Below are 22,513 nucleotides of genomic sequence, written 5' to 3'. Positions count from 1 at the left end.
CCACAAAAGGCTTTAGAACATATAACTGTACCGCTGAACAGCAAATAATATATTTTTTTTGCCACTAATTCACGCCAAAAGGGCTACAATTTTCTCACTTCACCACACAACGGCAAATACTTTTTTTTGTGCCACTAATACACGCAAAAAAGGGCTTTAGAACATATAACTACACCGCTGAACGGCAAATATATATTTTTTTGCCACTAATACACGCCAAAAAGGGCTGTTGTTTTCTCACTTCACCACACAACGGCAAATACTTTTTTTTGTGAACTAATACACGCCAAAAAGGGCTTTAGAACATATAACTGCACCGCTGAACAGCAAACAATATATATTTTTTGCTACTAATACACGCCAAAAAGGGCTTTAGAACATATAACTGCATCGCTGAACGGCAAATAGGCCCTTATTTTTTTCCACTTATTCATGCCACAAAAGGCTTTAGAACATATAACTACACCGCTGAGCGGCAAATAATGTATATTTTTTTGCCGCTAATACATGCCAAAAAGTGCTTTCAAACATATAACTGTACCGCTGAACAGCAAATAATATATTTTTTTGCTACTAATACACGCCAAAAAGGGCTTTAGAACAAATAACTGCACCGCTGAACGGCGAATAATATATATTTTTTGCTACTAATACACGCCAAAAAGTGCTTTCGAACATATAACTGCACCGCTGAAGGCAAATATGCCCTTATTTTTTCCCACTTATACACGCCACAAAAGGCTTTAGAACATATAACTGCACCACTGAATGGCAAATAATATATATTTTTTGCCACATATACACTCCAAAAAGGGCTGTAATTTTCTCACTTCACCACACAACAGCTAATAATCTCTTTTTTTCCCACTAATACAAGCCAAATAATGCTTTAGAACATATAACTGCACCGCACACGGGCAAATAAGACGTAGAAATATTTCCTTGTAATAATCCCTGTTAATGGCTGTATCAAACAGCACTTGCACCTCAATATGAAAGAACGGTTTGCTGGAATTACAGAGCTGTATAATGACGATTTGGATCCGCAGTCAGTGCAGCAAGCTGTAAAAGGATTGTTCCTATTACCCAGGCTGTAAACTCCCCTACTGAACCCTGTTCTACTTCAGTACTGTGGAATGATTCCTCCTTTTCCTTTCCCTGAACTTCTAGATAGCAAAATAAAAGTTTTAAAGTCTTTTCTACCACTGTCCCTAGCGCCTGCTGACGTCTCTCCCTGCACTAAGTACACTGGAAAATAGCTGAATCCAAGATGGCTGAGGCTATTTATAGGGCTGTGACATTACAGGGCTGTCTGGCTACTGATTGGCTGCATGCATGGCATTTTGGGTGATTCCTCGTTTCCAGAGTTGCTTGCTCCCTGTCCTAACACGTGCAGCAGCCATTGTAGGAAAAAAAAAAATTTCTTACCACAAAGCGTGAGGAAATTTGGATTCCGTGCAAATCTAACCTTTCCTGAAAATTCCACTTCGCCAACTTTGATTTGCTCATCTCTAATTACAATATTTAACTTTTTCACAATATTCAAATTTTTGGAGACACTGACTTTTCATTAGCTACAAGCCATAATCATCAACATTAAAATAAATAAATGCTTGAAATAAATTATTCTGTATGTAATGAATCTATAGAATATTTGATTTTCACTTTTTAAATTGAATTACTGAAATAAATTAAGTTTTTGATGATATTCTAATTTATTGAGATGCACCTGTATAACTCTAAATAGAGATGAGTCAACTACTTGAAATTAGTTTTTAGACCGATTCAAATGAATTGTTTAGTAGATTAAATTTGGGTATAAATAAATTGAACCTGAACCAAAAATGCTCACATTGCGCTGAAAAGTTGTATGCAGCACTCTAAGGCTGGGTTCACACTTGAGCGTTTTACAGCGCGTTCAAACGCGCTGTAAAACGCTCAACACATGAAAACCAATGCTTCCCTATGGCCCTGGTTCTCACTTGAGCGTTTTACAGCGCTGAAAAACGCGCTGTAAAACGCCCTACGCTCAAACAAGTACTTGAGCTTCTTTGGGGCGTTTTGACGCGCGTTTGTGGCCATAGGACATTGCAGTCAATCACACAAACGCGCGTCAAACGCGCGTTTACTATTGCAAAAAACGCTCGTCAAAAACGCGCGTCAAAAACGCGCGTTAAACGCGCATATCAAAGACGCTCAGGTCTGAACCCAGCCTTAGGCCTCCTAGGACTGTATCTGACCCCTTTCAAGCTTTTTATCGCCAAGACAGCATTAGTAATATTAAAGTGACTTATATAGGTATGGGTAAACTCATGGTAACCAGTGGTAACAAACGGCCTGTTTAATAATACACTGCATTGTCAGATTTGTTATGCTTTTAAAATAAAAAAATGGTCCAAAAGGAAGATGCCTGCTGGAGTTTGTACACATACAGTATCAGAAGCAGCAATGGCTTGTTTTTAATAAGCAGTCCAAAAAATGATTCCTTTTTGGGGTTTGGCAACAGGTTTGTTGTTTTGTTAAATAAAATACAAATATCAATATAAATATCTATATTTTGTCCCCACAAATACATGTGCTGGTGACAATGTCCAAGTTCCTGGAAAGTAAAGAAACTGCCTTTTGTTTTAACAACAAATATGAAAAAAATATGAAATCAAATTTTGGGAGCAGCAGCAGTACAGTATGGAACCTGATGGATAAGGCAGGATATGTGTGGCTGTGTGGAGGTATAACCCTGGGTTCAGACCTGAGCGTATTCGATATGCGCTTTTTGCAGGAGTTTGTATCGGGCGTTTTTAATGGGCTGAAACAAGCAAACGCCCATTTAGGCTGAAGTCTTTGGGCGGGAACGCGCGACAATACGCCCCAAAGAAGCTCCTGTACTTCTTGAGGCGTAGGGCATTTTACAGCGCGTTCGTACGCGCTGTAAAACGCTCAGGTGAGAACCATGCCCATAGGGAAACATTGGTTTTTTGCCTGTTGAGCGTTTTACAGCGCGTAGGAACGCGCTGTAAAACGCTCAGGTGTGAACCCAGCCTTAGTGGCAACAGGGGTAGTAGTAGCTGCAGCAGCAGCGGTACAGTGTGCCTCACTGGATGGAAATGTTTGCAGTCCAGTGACAGACTACACTGACCATATCCTGTTCGTAGCTAAAACCTATCAATTAGATATAAGTAAATAGCTATCATATTCCATAAAACGGTCTGATCCTAAACTAACTGTATTATGTATCTAATGATAAGCTTTCTTTGCGCTCTCCCTCTGCCAGATGTCCTATCACATCAATGTACAAGCTCAGAATTCACATGCATTACCTGCTTGGGATCCTATATTGTGTCCATGACACATGTCAATATTGTCCCTCCTGATTAACTTAGGCTGACTGCAAGACATTATGGGCAAGTCCACCGGCAAGGGCACCAATCAAAGCAGGGGTGGACAGGGAACTTAAAGTGGACATGGAAAAATACTTGAAAGTGGCCTTATGGGGGGTCCAAATTGACAGAAAGCGGGGCAACACAAGTAGGCGGCCTCAGCAATACCATAGCGCAAAAAACTATTCCATATATCACAGAGCAGCAGAATATGCTGCCCCAAAAGCTGTTGTGACCATCAATAACTGCCATTTTCTGCCCTCCTCCTCCAATTGTCTCTGATTAAGATATAGAGCAGGAGGCTTAGGAGGTGAGGTGTGGGCCACAACAGATGGATTCAAGAGAGCATGTGCGGTCTCTGACCAGGTAGATGAGTACCTGATTCTCACAATGTTACCACTGAGAGCTTATTATGTACCCAGCCAGCAGATTGGGTGGCCCTTTGGGCATCGGTCTAATGGGAAATTTTCCTGTAAGGTCTATGGCCAATCCATCCCTGACTCAAGGTTCATGTGATCCTTCCTTGTCATCTTCCCTGCCCTGCTATGCTGTCTTCTGATCTGTAACATGGAGGACTCCATTTTGGGCGATTGGTCCAAATTAAATCCCAAAAGTTTCAGATTCACTGGGATCCAAAAACATTTGGGAATTCTAGATAAATATTATTAATTTAGAATTGATTTGATCATCTCTTCTCATATCATGGGCTCACTATATATTTAATCCAGTTTAAACTGTGTTCAATGTAATAGTGCCACCTTAAGTCCTTCTTTTCTTCTTGGGAAAGTAATTTGAAGAATAGATGGGAAAACTTGTCGAAAATCCAATTAGCCAGATGCATTCTGCTACCATTTGTGCTACTGATGTTTTTCAGTAGACAGAATATTGCCAGATCTACTGATGACCATATACATCAGATAACAGGAAAATACTAGTGTTCTCAGCATCCAAATATCTATTTGTTCAACATCCCAACTGAAATTACAAATACTGTAGGAAAATTTTAGAAGGGCATTGTACCATGTATTATTTCTAACCTACTGCAGCATAGGTTTTCTAGGTGGTCTATCAGGGCAGTTGTTTTGATTGAATTTAAAGGGCTATTCTCATCTCAGACATGATGGCATTTTGCTAGGTTAGGTCGGATGGGTCCTATCTCCAGAATGGTGCCCCTGAAGTGAAGGAGAATGCACTCTCCATTTACTGATATGGGAGTTCCAAAAATACCCTAGCGCTGGCTCAGCTATTTCCAGCAGTCCCATAGTGGTGAATGGAGAGGTGGTAGTGCATGAGCAGTGTGCTTTCCATTGACTACTACAGGACTTCCAAGAAAAGATGAGGGCGCTCGCTTGGCTATTTTCATAACTTTCATAGCAATGAATGGAGAGCATGTCACTCATGCGTGGTATGGTTTCATTGACTTCTAGGGAGCCATTCTGGGAATAAGAGTGGATCCTAGGAGTGGGACCTGCTCTTATCGGACATTGATGGGCCAACCCCTTTAAGTACAGGTAGAACCCTATTGTTTAGTCACTGGAAGAGCGTGAGTCATTAAGGGTAATGGGGTCATTTATTAAACTGGTGTAAAGTAGGACTGGCTTTGTTGCCCTTAGCAACCAATGAGATTCCACCTTTCATTTTTTACAGTTCCTTTGGAAAATTAAAGGTGGAATCTGATTGGTTGCTATGGGCAACTATGCCAGTTCTACTTTGCACCAGTTTGATAAATGACCCCACAAGTCTTTGTGACACGAAGAGTTGTCATTATGAACACATCTCTCCATTCACCTTTTGCAAACAAAATCAGTGAGTCAGTGGAAGCATGCTTAATTATTTTCTGTCTTAGAATCTCCATTATCCTTATTGTATGTCCCCAGTTTGTACATCTTGGAGGGGAAAGAGGAAAGTGCGAGTAAGTGGAGTTACTTTTTAAATTAGGATCTTCATTGCTTAGATTAGCTGTATCTGTGGCAGAAGAACGAGGCTAATTATGTGTAACGTTACTTCAATATAGTTCTGAAAAAAAACATGCCACATTACTACAGATGTTGCCCTTTAGTTGGCTGGATTCTTGCATTCAGTAGTCATATAACTCCACGATAATCCATTTACACTATAGGTTGTGATTGTGGTAATATATGTACACCAGATTAATTACAAGTGAAGTTTGACCCTTTCTTTAAACCACCTAAAAAGATTTATTATCCCTCTCTAAACTCAGAACTTTGCTGAAACATGTCTATAGGGGAAGCTTTTATAGAGAGCTAGCCGCACTTGCTTACGCTTTACCATAATTGTCACTAATTACAAAGCAATGACAAGGTGAAATTTGTGTAAATTAGACACTTGAATACTAATTTGTTATTAGCGCAGCAGCTACTTAAGTACTTTGATTGCTGCAGAATCACAAGGGACAAATGAGCTTGCTAATTACACTGGCCTGTATGGAACACACACAGGGAGAAATGTACGAAGCAGTGATAAGTTAGGTCTCTCGCTAAAGGAAAACAGAACTATTTCAAGTTTGAAGGAACCTGTTTACCCATGGGTTTAAGACCACTTTGTGTAGGAAGAAAGCTGCATCTGAATTCTGAATTTCTTCACATCTTCACTATGTTCAGGAGCAGACTGTAAATGTCTGGTTCCCATACAGGTCCATCTGTTCTCCAGACTCCTTCATAAAGCCATTTCCTCTAGGAGGTTTGTGTTACTTTTATCATAAGGGCACTAATTGCATTACAAACACTCTAGTACCTAGCTTGTCCACCTATGGTATGTGAACCAGATTTGTATCTGTGCGTAGAATATGTCTACATAGTAAAGCCAACCAGTACTTCGTATGAAGTTAGACAACTACCAAGCATGCCTCAGATTTATCATCCAGGTTGAGCCACTGTAATAAATCTGGTGCATGTCTAGGAAACCTGGCTAAGGGGGGTAATGTATCAAGTGTGTTGTGGCAGAAAATGTGGGGAATTGTAGCTGTTTTGTTGGTGGAGTAGGCCTTTGTAGCAAATGTATTATGCATATTTCTGCACCATTTTTATGGCTGTTGGTGCAATTCACAGCATAGTGCATTTCCTAAGGGTCAGGCAGATATGTCTTGGGTGGGGCTTCATTTTCGGTCAGATTTAAAGTCATGTCAAAAGGTCCCCAGTGTACTCCAGTCCCCTGGTGACATACAGACTATTGGAACCCTTTATTATATATTAGGTTAGATTTTAGATGGAGAAATCCATAGGTATTCTGTGCGACAAATGTAATAAATGGTATGCAACATTATAAATTTGTCCCCAAAAAAACCAAGACACATGCAACCCATGAAAGACTCTCCAAAAAATGAAAGCAAAATATTGCATGTTACATAAACCCTTAAGTTTACACCATCTATAGTATTACTCAAGGTACTTCATTCATTGTGCTTTAAATCAGTACAGCCCGGTGGGTAGGGCGTACTGGACACACATTGGATATTTGGTAATGTATTTAAATATTGTCTACAATTCTTATTACTTGGAGAATCATATGCAATGTGTTTTTCCTACATTTATATCAATATATAATCTGAGATGTAAATGTATATCAGTGGGATGTAGTTATTGGTCACCTTAGCATCCTATTACATCTCAGGCACTGGGTTTGAGAAAACTCTGATCCCAGCTATTAACCCTATCAGTGCCATGATCAAGCCTGATCACAGCACTGTATCAAGATGGAACACTCCCCCTTGGAGCTGTGACTGACAGACAAAGGTCCCCAGAGATGTCTCTTGTAAAAGCCTGTTAGGGCATACCAGTAAATATTTATATACACAGGCATATAAGTTAAAAATAATGTTTAATGAAAGTCTTTTTATGTGGTTTAAAAACTTTAAAAACAGAAAGCATATTTTTTGTTCTAAAATACATTTTATTTTAGGAAAACGTACACAATAATATAACCTCCACATATTTGGCATCCCAATCACTGTTACAACATATACAAAAAATATGTCATATGTTGGAGGACAAAAAGGGGAAAAACACGTGGCGTAATAGCATTGTTTTATTGTCCCTGCAAAATTGAATAAAAAATAAACATTAACATATATTCCCTAAAATAGTACTTGTAGAAAGCTAGTTTGAGGCTACATGACGATCTCGCTTGCAACACCCATAACACAATCAAAGACCCTTGTGCCGCAGTGAAGCCACTAAATAGAATGGGGTCTCAGTGTGACTTGTAAGTTGCCGTGATGATGACTCCAGATTTGCAAAAAATCCAGCAGTGTTGGATTTTTTTGCCATTTTGGGGATTGCAGTCATAGCAACTTGTGAGTCACACCACAACTTAATTCAGCTCAATGGCTGCACTGCTACACAGCGATCTTTGGTGTCAGATGTCGCAGTTCAGATTGCAGTGTAGCCGCAACCTAAAATTTGTCCTACAAAAGCCTCATGTAGTTGCACTGATGCAAAATTAAATACCAAATCCAGAGATAAATAATTTGGAAGCCTAAAAATATTTTTGTCCTAGAGACATTAAAAGGGTTCTCTATCAATAATGATCTGTAGGATATGTCATCAATATGTGATCAGACACATGGCACCCTTGTCCATACGTGGTGTCTGATCGTGCAGATCAACGCCATTCACTTGACCACCTGTTCACGCAAAGTTGTTACTTAGGTTACTTACTAATTATTCTCATATTTTAATCGAGTGTTTACAGAAATTAATGCTGTCATATCTCTGAGGCTGTTCATTTATTCAGCATGCTGATTCTGTGCAGTTTACTTTTAATCTGCTTCTTTTTAGCTGTGTATAATTACATAATGATAAGCAATTAAAATTTTATTTAAAACCTTTAATCTTGTCTTAAACAGTAAGATAACCTTAAAGCCCCTTTGCATGGGCCCACACAGCAGGCATTTACTATGGACCCCACTGCCCCACCCAGTTTACCAATATGCATGAGTCAGTCACTCCCAGACAATGCATAACACAACCCACAACACCCCAGTTCTCTGATGAATTTACATTTTTATTTTAAGTGGAAGAAGTTTTACCTAAATATTGTAATAAAAAACATTGGTCTCCACCAAACCCACTTATTCCACCTTCTATGGCGGAAAAAGTGCAACAGGTGCTTTGCAACTATGGCGCTCATTTTGAGCACTATATTTCTCACTATATAAGTAGATAAATCTCCTTCTCCTCTACTATAAAGATGTTTGCATCCAGCCACCACTAGGGGGAGCTCAGTGCAGAGGAACATATATACTTACCATTGATCTCTTTACACAGAGTTTCTCCTAGTGTTCACTACATGAAAAAACATTGTTTTCTTGTCTAGAGAAGAGGAAGGAGCTCAGCGTTTGGCCCCCCTGGCCCCAGTAGCAGTCTCTTGGTCTGCCTACATTGAAGGTACACCACCATCCCCGATAATTGCCTTCTTGCTACAGGTTGAGGATGAACGCCTATGCAGCAGCCACTGACTCCCCAGGGAGTCATCAGAGCTAGGCAACCATCCCTGCGCTTTGTATCCCCTATGTGAGAAAAGTGCATACAAATATTAGTTACAGGAAATGTTACATGGAGACGAGAGATCTCCAGAGTGATTGCTTATCCCCATACACATTCATTGTTTCTGGACATCACAGCGCTGTGTAGACAGCATGATCTACTGCCCAGATGATAATTTAGGTGACTGCACGAGCAATGCTTTCACCTAGTGAATGAGTGTTTGATCGATCATTGGTTGACCTTTAGACAGGGCAATTAGTTCCTAGGATTGCTCCTTCAAGATAATTGCCTCGATCATTGGCCTGTGTAAAAGAGTCTTTACTATATAAGAATGTTGTGCAAAGTCAGTGTCCACAAAAATCAAGTAGATTTACAGAAAGTTCTGTTAAAAGTGAAAAAAAGCATTGCAATATTATAGTATTGCCACTACTACTAATTTAGTGTACTTTCACACTAGCGTTTTTGCTGGATCCGGCAGGGTTCAGCAAAAATGCTTCCATTACTGATAATACAACCATCTGCATCCATTATGAACGGATCCGTTTGTATTATCTTTAACATAGCCAAGACGGATCCGTAATGAACTCCATTGAAAATCAATGGGGGACAGATCAGTTTTCTATTGTGTCAGATAGTGTCAGAGAAAATGGATCTGTCCCCATTGACTTGCATTGTGGGTCATGACGGATCCATCTTGCTCTGCATCCCATGATGGAAAGAAAACTGCAGCATGCTGCGGTTTGCTCTCCGGTATATGAACACAACCAAACGGAACGGAATGCATTTTGGAGCATTTGGTTCAGTTACATTTTGTCCCCATTGACAATAAATGGGGACACAACGGAAGCATTTTTTTCCCGGTATTGAGACCCCATGACGGATCTCAATAACGGAAAATAGAAACGCTAGTGTGAAAGTAGCCTTAGTTCTGTTTAAAACAACTGTCATTGAGAGTGTAATGATCTGGCCAAGGGACTGATCTGGTCCAGAGTGCCCTGTTGGTTGATCTTTTAATGATGTGCAACCAGGCTTATTGTAGAACTTTAAAACAAATAACAGAAACGTTGAATAACAGTTGCATGTATTGTTATAAAATATAACATTTTGTATAAAAATGTATATATTTTATCTCCTAGCCTCCACCCCTCCCAACTTGGTGGATAAACCTTGTCTCAGGCTGAAAGTTTACGTACGTCCAACAAGTAAGTATCTTGGGGGGAAGGGGGAATTTTTGCTTGAGTGTGTGTTGGTGTACCTTGTGCCAAATATATTAAATGTTGCATGATGTTTGTTAAATTTGGTTTATCTATAAACACTTTTGTCTAAAATGGTATTGCAGTTTTTGTATGCGCCCACATGATTAGAGTGAGATTGTGACTTTTAAAAAAAGTTGCAGTGATAAATCTGGAGTGAACCTAATTAATGGGCAGCTTCTAAAAGTGGTAGGAAAGTGAATATCTATGTTAAATGGCATCTGTAAACAGATTTGCAGCTATGACACTGGCTGACCTGTTTTATGTGTGTTTGGCAGCTAAAGGCATCTGAGTTGTTCCTATGTTCATATATGCCCACATTGCTGATAAAAATTATGCTTTAATACATGCAAATGAGCCTCTAGGGGCGACAGGGGCATTGCCGTTACTCCTAGAGGCTCATCTCTCTGCAGTTGGTGCGCCCTCTGCACTTTAACCATCAGGGTCAGGCAGCGTAAACGTAATCATGTCTGGCCCTGACTTCATCTAATGTCAATAAAAGTGCAGAGGGCGCGGCAGTTGCAGAAAGGGCAGAGCCTCTTGGTGTAATGGCAACACCCCTGTTGCTCCTAGAGGCTCATCAAAACTTCATTTTTCTCAACAATGAGGGCACATATAAACATGGGACCAACACAGGTGCCTTCAGCTGCCGAGCACACATGCAACAGGTCAGTCAGTTTCATAGGTACAAATCTGCGGACAGATGCCCTTTAACATAGCTATATGCAAAATAACCGTGGAGCCCCAGTTATGGGTCTTCAACACAGTGAAAGCCAGATATCCCTTAAAGGACGGAAATTCAAGCAAAGGGGTGTCCCCATTACAGAGATCACCAAATCCACCATATTAAGTGGCCCCTATGTCAAGATCCCGCTCTTTTACAAGCTTTAAGGATGTGACGGGGAAGACCTAAGCCAGTTATCCATCCACAGACAGCTGTTTCGGGGTGTTGCCCCTCATCAGTGTGGAGTAGGATTCTGGCTAACCGGGAGCAATGCCTTGGAGACTACTCAAACAAAACAATAGCTGATCTTAGGGAGACCAGCTACAGAAAACACTGTGGAGCCTCATTTAAGAGTCTCGACACAGCAATCCAAAGTGCAAAGCTCCCTGGGAAACAGTGATATGCAAAATTACCATGGAGCCCCAGTTATGGGTCTTCAACACAGTGAAAGCCAGATATCCCTTAAAGGAAGGAAAACCAAGCAAAGGGGTGTCCCCATTACAGAGATTACCAAATCCACCATATTAAGTGGCCCCTATGTCAAGATCCCGCTCTTTTACAAGCTTTAAGGATGTGACGGGGAAGACCTAAGCCAGTTATCCATCCACAGACAGCTATTTCGGGGTGTTGCCCCTAATCAGTGTGGAGTAGGATTCTGGCTTTAACATAGCTAACCACGCTGACTTCCCTACCCACTTTTCAAAACTGGAGTGAGAGGTGTAAGGGTACTTTCACACTTGCGTTGTTTGATTACGGCAGGCAGTTCCTTTGCCTGTATGCAAACGCATGTCATTTTTTCTGACTGATCAGGCATTTTTCAGACTGATCAGGATCCCGATCAGTCTGAAAAATGCCTGATCAGTCAGAAAAATGCATTGCAATACCGGAACCATTTTTCCGGTGTCATCAGGCAAAACGGATCCGGTATTTATTTTTTTCTCATTTTTAAAGGTCTGAGGAAAAAAATGCCGGATCCGGCATTCAGGCAAGTATTCAGTTTTTTTTCGCCGGAGATAAAACCGTATGATATGCCTGATCAGTTCATTTCTGGTATAGAGCCCCTGTGACGGAACTCTATGCCGGAAAAGAAAAACGCTAATGTGAAAGTAGCCTAAAAATGCAAAAAGTCGCAAAACTTCTAGCAATTACCCAAAAATGAGGCAAAGCCCTAATTCATGGTGTAATAAATTACCACCTTGTGTTTTCCTTCCACTGTACTTGGATCTCATTGCTGTATGTCTGGTGCCAGTTCTTTATGTCTTGCCAAATATGTCAAAGAGTAAAATGTGAAATTAATTTGCCAAACCTTGAGCTTGAAAATACAGGACAAGATGTAATAGACCCCATACAGGCCAGTAGGCAGACTTGATTTTTTCAATCTATAGAACAGAAAATACATGGGTTTCACTTCTGTATGTCTTGAATTGATCTATTGCTTCTCAGCATAATTTATAAACATGTCAATGGGGTACTTTGTATGCTTTTTGATCAAAATGCATAGGCTCACTCACCACGACTAGGTGACCTCTTATGAGTGGGTCCTTACTCTAATTTGGGAAGCGCCACCAGGAACACTGCCTCTGCAACACAACACCTGTAGGCAGCAAGACCAAGCAGCCCAACAGCAGCCCTCATCAACCCACAGCCATAACAGCCATCATGCAGCACTTTCCCATGTGAACAGATCTCAAAAGCTCACCTTTCCATGTGGTCTCAAAAAACAGACTGAGCCCATGCAGGTAAAAACCCTTAGGCCCCTTTCACACGGGCGAGTATTCCACGCGGATGCGATGCGTGAGTTGAACGCATTGCACCCGCACTGAATCCTGACCCATTAATTTCTATGGGGTTGTGCACACGAGCAGTGATTTTCACGCATCACTTGTGCGTTGCCTGAAAATCGCAGCATGTTCCTCTTTGTGCGTTTTTCACGTAACGCAGGCCCCATAGAAATGAATGGGGTTGCGTGAAAATCGCAAGCATCTGCAAGCAAGTGCGGATGCGGTGCGATTTTAACGCACGGTTGCTAGGAGACGATCGGGATGGGGACCCTTATAACATGGTTATAAGGGAAAATAATAGCATTCTGAATACAGAATGCAAAGTAAAATAGGGCTGGAGGGGTTAAAAAAAAATACAAAATAATTAAACTCACCTTAATCCACTTGCTCGCACAGCCCGACTTCTCTTCTGTCTTCTTTTTTGCTGTGTGCAGGAAAAGGACCTGTGGTGACGTCACTCCGGTCATCACATGGTCTGTCACATGATCTTTTACCATGGTGATGGATCATGTGACGGACCATGTGATGACCGGAGTGACGTCACCACATGTCCTTTTCCTGCACACAGCAAAAAAAGAAGACAGAAGAGAAGCCGGGCTGCGCGAGCAAGTAGATTAAGGTGAGTTTAATTTAATTAACCCCTCCAGCCCTATTGTACTATGCATTCTGTATTAAGAATGCTATTATTTTCCCTTATAACCATGTTATAAGGGAAAATAATACAATCTACAGAACACTGATCCCAAGCCCGAACTTCTGGGAAGAAGTTCGGGTTTGGGTACCAAACATGCGCGATTTTTCTCACGCGAGTGCAAAACGCATTACAATGTTTTCACTCGCGCGGAAAAATTGCGCATGTTCCCGCAATGCACCGCACTTTTTCCCGCAACGCCCGTGTGAAAGAGGCCTTATGTGCATTTTTTCCACATTTTTTCCACCATGTTATAAGGGAAAATAATACAATCTACAGAACACCGATCCCAAGCCCGAACTTCTGTGAAGAAGTTCGGGTTTGGGTACCAAACATGCACGATTTTTCTCACGCGAGTGCAAAACGCATTACAATGTTTTGCACTCGCGCGGAAAAATTGCGCATGTTTCCGCAACGCACCCGCACCTTTTCCCGCAACGCCCGTGTGAAAGAGGCCTTATGTGCATTTTTCATGTAGAAAAACTGCAGCATAATGCAGTACCAGCAAAGTGAATGAGATTAGACAAATCTCATGCACACTTTTCTTTCTTTTCATGTGAAAATTGACCTGCCATGCCGATTTTTTTATTCGCTTAATGTGAATTCTTTGTGTGGATTTAAATTTTTTCAATGCAAGGGTGAGATCTGCAGAATATCTGTATGAAATCCACACCAAAAACCGCAAGTAACACATGCGCTTTGTGGTGTATATTTGGTGCAGAAATACACAGAAATCCATTAGAAAAAAACATGCAGATTTTCTGTTTTGAAACTTGCACCCATGTGCTCTCAGGGTACCCTCATACGTGGCAGAATTTTACACAGCAAATTTCACAGGTGTGGATTTTACAAAGTTGCATTTTAGTTGTGGATTATGCTGTGGATTTTCTTGTGTTTTTTTTTTCCCATAACAGAATAGGATGGAAATTTGTGAATTATGTTACAGATTTCTGTGTGGATTACATCTCCATTGAAATGAATGGAGACATGGGTTGATGGAAGAGTTCTGCTACCATAAAAAAAAACAAAATAAAAAAAAAAACATAAGAGAGTGGTGGTGTTGTGCTGCTGTTGTGGGTCTTGCTGCCTGCATGTGCTATGTTGGTTGACATGTGGAGTTATGCCAAATTAAAGTAGGGACCCACTCAAGAGAGGCCATCTTGACTTAGTGAGTGGGCCTTTGCATTTTGATGAAGACATATACTAAGTACTGTGTGTATGATGTGTAGATGTGCGATCCATGTCTTTTTTTTACAGATTGGCACACTTGATTTTGTGTGTCTTCTCCACTTCCACTTATGTGATCAAAACAGGAGCCTGCTGTCATACAATTATCCAATATAAAGAACAGAAGTGGACTTATTCGAGGTCATTTACATAACTTGTATGCAAGTTTTCTGGTGCACATTTTTGGAAAAAGTTTGTGACTTTTGAGTTCCTACGCTAAGCATAAGGGTTCCCAATCCCAACACATATACTATAATTTAAAACACAAAACTGGGGTAATTGTAACTTTTAATGTAGCTAAGCTCCTAGCTGGTGTAAATTTCAATTTCTGGCTGACAGACATCACAGAAGGGACACATTTATTAAGAGATCTTGGCTGCATCTTGCTCAGATGGCCTTATTAGGACTGGCATATAAAATGTGAGTCTTTAGGGAAAAGAACCCCCATTGTGTGATTTATTTAGCCTCCATTTGGCAAAGTCAAATGGGGACATTTATCAAATGTGTTTGGCATTAAATTGTTGCATTGTTGGCACACAATTGCAGTTGTGCAAATTTTGGAATCTTTAGGCCTCCTGCGCCACCCTGCACCACTTGCAAGAGTGGAGTGTGGTGTTGTATAGATCACTTTTATGTCTCATTTATCTTATGTGACTATTTTAAAAGTCAAAGAAATGTAGCATATTTACATGAGCCATCCCCCTGGCATACTTTCACTGTCTAGACACAACCACATTGCACTTGAGCCAAATTTATTATATATATATATATATATATATATATATATTTACATAAATTTGGTATAGGTGTGTATAGCAACTCGAGTCTAAATACTTATCTCAAATACACCCATAATGATAAATTTCCCCCACAGTCTATAGAATGTGATCCCAGCTTTAGTCCTTGGAGTGAGGTAAGGGAGAGAACACTGAATTTCCAAGACGTACCATAGGATATGACAATGGGACTGTTCCAGTATATCCAATTCAGTAGGCTTAGCTATATTGTGCATAAGGCCTATAAGTGGTGTAAGTGCTTTAATAGGTCTGCCTGAGGAGTCATTTACTAAAGAATGGCGTTTCACACTTTTTGGAAAAGTGATGAGGGTGTAGGAAAAACTTAAAGGTTGAGAATTTTGAAAACAATACAATACACAATATGCAAATTTTCTGTACCAAAGAAACTGCCATAGAACATTACTTGAATCCCATGGTGTTTTGTAAATTGGGCTAGTGAAAGGTAAATACAGTATTTCCTTGTATAGTACTCATGGAAGGTATCAACCGTAGATGCACTCCTGTATTTATGAATTCAACACAAACCATGATGATCTCTAACCTTTGTGTTTTTTTTCTTTTTAACCTTTAGATGATTCTCTTTACGAGTCTCCGGAGCCTATCTTCACCAGCAATAATTCGGGCCTAAGTCTCAGGGTCCCTCACTCCAGCCTTGGTTTTCTTCTGTTTTGGACTATCATAGTCTTGTAGCTATTTGATGGTGAAACATCAGCATACAGAAGAGGGAGAAAAAAGGAGCAAAGAAGAGACTGACATCTGGAAATCTGGAACATTTGTATGAGACACAAACGGAAAAGAAGTGAATTTCCCTCATGAGAACAGTGTGAACGATCTTGATTTCTGGTGACATCTAAATGAGGGCAAAGCTTTGCTGATTAAATTGGGGCCCACAAGCGCAGGTTTGCTGGAATTTGGAGCTTTCCAGTAACTTGCTTTTTACATTTTCAGACCAAATGTATAGTCTTTTTATTTTGTATTCTTAGTATGTTTCCTGCTTTTGCACCAGTAGAACAACATAATTGTGGAGATTCTTTTCCAATATGTATGTAATGGGTTTCGGCTCACTCTAGCTATTCTGTCATCTGACATTTCCTTCCATTCACCTGTCATATTCTATCCCAATTTCTCTACAAACAGTATGGATTCATATTGTGAAATAATTTTTGGATGTGTAAGGTTCAAATATGGAGGGACCAAGATTGGTTATCATGCCCCTGTCTCCAAGACCACATAAGGCAGCCAAAAAAAAACAACACAATTGTTTGTCTTCTGTAATAGCTTTCTAGAGCTTCTTTTCACTCGGACAGAAAATCACACCTAAGACCCTTATAATGTCAATTTCCCTTGTAACAATTCAGTCTTCTATCATTCTGTTCTTATGGTAACACCACTGAACAGCTAGCACTAAATAATTAACCTTCCTTTGTAAATCAGTTTATTAAGCTCTTAATCGATGAGATGTGCCATGTGAAGCTTATTGATCCAGACGTCGCCTCCTCACTGTATAAAAACCTGAATATAGTTACAGGGATATTGACATCAGTATTTTAATGGAGGATTCACACAACATTCTGTAATTCTGGGACATAAGTACTTTTTACACACTGACTGTAGTACGTTTCGGGAACATAGTAATTGCCCATTCTAGCGGGAGGGTGTCCTGTATATTATGTTTACTTCATTGCCATCAGATGTGAGTCGGAATGGAGGAACAATAGAGACAATTGCAATGTATACAGCCATTAAACTTGGACCTACATATATAAATATATATATATACATATATAAAAATTTTTTAAGTTAAAAAATTAGATGAAAAATAACATAAGTTTATATGAAACTTCAGAAATGCTGAATAACTCTATTTCTTTTGAAGAAACAGAGAATTTTGTGCCAATATCATACAGATTTCCCAAAATAAAATCTAAAAAAAAAACTTTAATGGTGCTGTAAAAAATAAAATTTGATGGGGCTGCCAGCATAGTTAAAAAGGACACTGAAGAAATCGAAGGGTCTGGATTCACAGTTACATGGTGAGTACCTTTATGGCTGTAATGTACATGTATCCACAACGCCTCCGCTTTTAGGTGGTGGCATGTTAACAACAATTTCTAACTTGCACTTAAGCTTTATGTGCTGGTCTGTCTTTTCCAGTCTTCTCTACTCCATCACCTTTTTAATGCAGCAAAAAATAAAACTTGGTGTTGTTTCTCAAGCTCCTATGCTCCAGTGACAAATAAAAACCTATACTTTGTCTGTTTTATTCTCCATCTGTGATTCTCCCATCTCATCACTCGGTATCTGTCTGCCTGCTATAGGTGCAAGTCTCAGACACTTCATCCATGTGTGTAAATAGAGCCAGCAGGTATACTGTGATTTTCTATGTATTGCTGACAATGAATTTTATGGAAGTTGTATGATTTATAGACTAGGAAGCAAAAACTTGCAATAAAATACATTTTATCCACTCTCGCTTTTTTCGGATGTTGCCTTGGGTCATATTTTTTAAAAGATCTATAAAAATGAAATGGAATATTTAATTTTTTTCTTTACTTACATTACTTCCAAGGATTTCTCTTTCCCACCTAGTGGGCAATCATACCGACTTTTATGATCTTTCAAAAACAGTATTTGGCAAGGGTGAAATCATTTAAACAGCATCAACTGTTTATGCTTTGTACGAACTGTAAGGTGGAGATTTATCATAGACTAGCGGTTAACCCTGGTCTATGATCTCCTCTGCGCTGCCGGAAGAAGCACCTAATTTATGGCGAGGCACAGGTTTCATCATAAGTTAGCCGCATCTTTGGAAGTCCGTGTGCCTCCGAGCGGCCATAGATTTCAGTCTTTATTTATGCCAGAAAACTGGCCCTCTCCATGTCCCTTTTTGAGAAAGTCGTGAAGGCAAAACAGAAATGGCACTTGCGACAAAATTTGTCGCAAGTAGTGCTGATCAAGCACCGTAGTGCTTGGGGGCTCAGGCCAAACACCCGAGTATAATGGAAGTCAATGGGAGAACCCGAGCATTAAACCAGGCAGGCACCCCCTGCTGTGAAGAGGGGAGGGTGCCTGGTTCATAGGAAAATGTCAGAAATTGATGGAAACACCACCGAAATGGTTTGGGAACAGCATAAGGAGGATGTCTGAATGTATCTTGGACTCCCAGTTCACTGCTGGGAACGATGTTTTCTAATTAGTACGCCACAGACTGACAATAATAATAGAGGAAAAATTGTTAGGAAACTCTTTCCTGTATATTTACTTGTAAATAAAGTGCAAGTTCAGCAAAAATTTTTTTAGTTTTTCGGAACTGGGGCCATGATTAAGGGGGACGGCTGGTGGCCACGGTATTGCGCCGCTAGAGGTGAAATTCGTGGACTGGCACAAGACGAACCACAGTGAAAGCATTTGCCAAGAATGTTTTACAATGAAAGTTGGAGGCTTGAAGACGATCCGACAGGCGATACGGTGGCGTTTTTCCCATGACCCGCCGAGCAGCTTCAGGGAAACCAAAGTTTTTGGGTTCCGGGGTGAGTATGGTTGCAAATCTGAAACTTTAAATAATTGATGGAAGGGCACCACCAGGAGTGGAGCCTACGGCCTAATTTGACTCAACACGGCAAACCTCACCCGGCCCGGACACGGAAACGATTGACAGATTGATAGCTCTTTCTCGATTCTGTGGGTGGTGGTGCATGGCCGTTATTAGTTGGTGGAGCGATTTGTCTGGTTAATTCCGACGAGACTCCTCCGTGCTAATTAGTTATGTGACCCCTGGCGGTTAGGATTGTGTTGACCAGACTCTTATGGGAGAGTGCCTGCTGCTTAGCTGACCATGGAAAAAATTATGGTTGAGGGCCTGCAGGTGAACTGACCATCGCAAACATTATGGGCGAGGGCCTGCTGCCCCTTTGTTGACTCTAGTTAACTTCTGCCTGATCGCACGGCCCTCTGACGTCGATGATCCATTTGGATGTCTGCCCTATCAATATTTCGATATTCGTTTATGCACATAACATAGTGACCACGGGTAACGGGGAATCAGTGTTCGATTCCGGAGAGGGAGCCTGAGATACGGCTACCACATCCAAGGAAGGCAAGCGGGGGGCGCGCAAATTACCCCCGCTTCTGCTCTTTGGAATGTGGGCCCCTTTGCCCACCTAGGCTGCAAAAAAGTGCCACACATGTGGTATCGCCGTATTCAGGAGAAGTTGGGGAATGTGTTTTGGGGTGTCATTTTACATATACCCATGCTGGGTGAGATAAATATCTTGGTCAAATGCCAACTTTGTATAAAAAAATGGGAAAAGTTGTCTTTTGCCAAGATATTTCTCTCACCCAGCATGGGTATATGTAAAATGACACCCCAAAACACATTCCCCAACTTCTCCTGAGTACGGCGATACCAGATGTGTGACACTTTTTTGCAGCCTAGATGCGTAAAGGGGCCCACATTCCTTTTATGAGGGCATTTTTAGACATTTGGATCCCAGACTTCTTCTCACGCTTTAGGGCCCCTAGAATGCCAGGGCAGTATAAATACCCCACATGTGACCCCATTTTGGAAAGAAGACACCCCAAGGTATTCAATGAGGGGCATGGCGAGTTCATAGAAATTTTTTTTTTTTTGGCACAAGTTAGCGGAAATTGATTTTATTTATTTTTTTCTCACAAAGTCTCCCTTTCCGCTAACTTGGCACAAAAATTTCAATCTTTCATGGACTCAATATGCCCCTCACGGAATACCTGGGGGTGTCTTCTTTCCGAAATGGGGTCACATGTGGGGTATTTATACTGCCCTGGCATTCTAGGGGCCCTAAAGCGTGAGAAGAAGTCTGGAATATAAATGTCTAAAAAATTTTACGCATTTGGATTCCGTGAGGGGTATGGTGAGTTCATGTGAGATTTTATTTTTTGACACAAGTTAGTGGAATATGAGGCTTTGTAAGAAAGGGGTGATCAATGACAGGGGGGTGATCAATGACAGGGGGGTGATCAATGACAGGGGGGTGATCAGGGAGTCTATATGGGGTGATCACCCCCCTGTCATTGATCACCCCCTATAAGGCTCCATTCAGATGTCCGTATGTGTTTTGCGGATCCGATCCATCTATCAGTGGATCCGTAAAAATCATGCGGACATCTGAATGGAGCTTTACAGGGGTGTGATCAATGACAGGGGGGTAATCAATGACAGGGGGGTGATCAGGGAGTCTATATGGGGTGATCACCCCCCTGTCATTGATCACCCCCCTATAAGGCTCCATTTAGATGTCCGTATGTGTTTTGCGGATCCGATCCATCTATCAGTGGATCCGTAAAAATCATACGGACATCTGAATGCAGCCTGACAGGGGGGGTGATCAATGACAGGGGGGGTAATCAATGACAGGGGGGTGATCAGGGAGTCTATATGGGGTGATCACCACAGTCATTGATCACGCCCCTGTAAGGCTCCATTCAGACGTCCGTATGCGTTTTGCGGATCCGATCTATCTATCAGTGGATCCGTAAAAATCATGCGGACGTCTAAATGGAGCTTTACAGGGGTGTGATCAATGACAGGGGGGCAATCAATGACAGGGGGGTGATCAGGGAGTCTATATGGGGTGATCACCACAGTCATTGATCACGCCCCTGTAAGGCTTTATTCAGACGTCCGTATGCGTTTTGCGGATCCGATCCATCTATCAGTGGATCCGTAAAAATCATGTGGACATCTGAATGGATCTTACAGGGGGGTAATCAATGACAGGGGGGTGATCAGGGAGTCTATATGGGGTGATCACCACAGTCATTGATCACGCCCCTGTAAGGCTTTATTCAGACGTCCGTATGCGTTTTGCGGATCCGATCCATCTATCAGTGGATCCGTAAAAATCATACGGACATCTGAATGGAGCTTTACAGGGGTGTGATCAATGACAGGGGGGTAATCAATGACAGGGGGGTGATCTGGGAGTCTATATGGGGTGATCACCACAGTCATTGATCACGCCCCTGTAAGGCTTTATTCAGACGTCCGTATGCGTTTTGAGGATCCGATCCATCTATCAGTGGATCCGTAAAAATCATGCGGACATCTGAATGGATCTTACAGGAGGTAATCAATGACAGGGGGGTGATCAGGGAGTCTATATGGGGTGATCACCACAGTCATTGATCACTCCCCTGTAAGGCTCCATTCAGATGTCCGTATGCGTTTTGCGGATCCGATCCATCTATCAGTGGATCCGTAAAAATCATGCGGACATCTGAATGGAGCTTTACAGGGGGTGATCAATGACAGGGGGGTGATCAATGACAGGGGGGTGATCAGGGAGTCTATATGGGGTGATCACCACAGTCATTGATCACGCCCCTGTAAGGCTTTATTCAGACGTCCGTATGCGTTTTGCGGATCCGATCCATCTATCAGTGGATCCGTAAAAATCATGCGGACATCTGAATGGAGCTTTACAGGGGGGTGATCAATGACAGGGGGGTAATCAATGACAGGGGGTGATCAGGGAGTCTATATGGGGTGATCAGGGGTGATCAAGGGTGAATAAGGGGTTAATAAGTGACAGGGGGGGGGGGTGTAGTGTAGTGGTGCTTGGTGCAACATATTACTGAGCTGCCTGTGTCCTCTGGTGGTCGATCCAAACAAAGGGGACCACCAGAGGACCAGGTAGCAGGTTTATTAGACGCTGTTATCAAAACAGCGTCTAATATACCTGTTAGGGGTTAAAAAAAATCACATCTCCAGCCTGCCAGCGAACGATCGCCGCTGGCAGGCTGGAGATCCACTCTCTTACCTTCCGTTCCTGTGAGCGCGCGCGCCTGTGTGCGCGCGTTCACAGGAAATCTCGGCCATCGCGAGATGACGCATATATGCGTGACTCTGCGCAGGGCTGCCACCTCGGGAACGCGAATCTGCGTTAGGCGGTCCAGAGGTGGTTAAAGTTTCTGATCAGAAACTGCAGAAAGCGCAGCAAATCGCAGGTCTGAATTGACCTGCCGTTTGCGGCGATCGCCGATACGGGGGGGGGGGGGGGGGGGTGACAGGTTGTGACAGGATGCCTGCTGAATGATTTCAGCGGGCATCCCGTTCCGATTAACCCCCGCGGCGCTGCAATCGCATTTTAAAGCCATGACGTACCGGCACGTCATGGGTCCT

General features: G+C 41.7%; 1 protein-coding gene across 1 annotated transcript in view; it reads left to right on the top strand.

Annotated features, from left to right (window-relative positions):
• The window catches only part of EFNA2 (ephrin A2), a 242,143-nt gene extending 226,062 nt beyond the window's left edge, over window positions 1-16,081 (top strand). Inside the window, exons 3-4 of the mRNA XM_040417553.1 lie at window positions 10,018-10,083; window positions 15,926-16,081. Of these exons, the coding sequence (XP_040273487.1) occupies window positions 10,018-10,083; window positions 15,926-16,044 (185 nt within the window). The 3' untranslated portion in view covers window positions 16,045-16,081. The remainder of the gene's footprint in view (window positions 1-10,017; window positions 10,084-15,925) is intronic.
• Window positions 16,082-22,513: the final 6,432 nt, after the last annotated feature.

The sequence above is a fragment of the Bufo bufo genome, chromosome 2, assembly GCF_905171765.1.
Source record: "Bufo bufo chromosome 2, aBufBuf1.1, whole genome shotgun sequence".
In the NCBI taxonomy this organism is placed as follows: Eukaryota; Metazoa; Chordata; class Amphibia; order Anura; family Bufonidae; genus Bufo; species Bufo bufo.
This window is presented reverse-complemented; position numbering and strand designations above follow the sequence as displayed.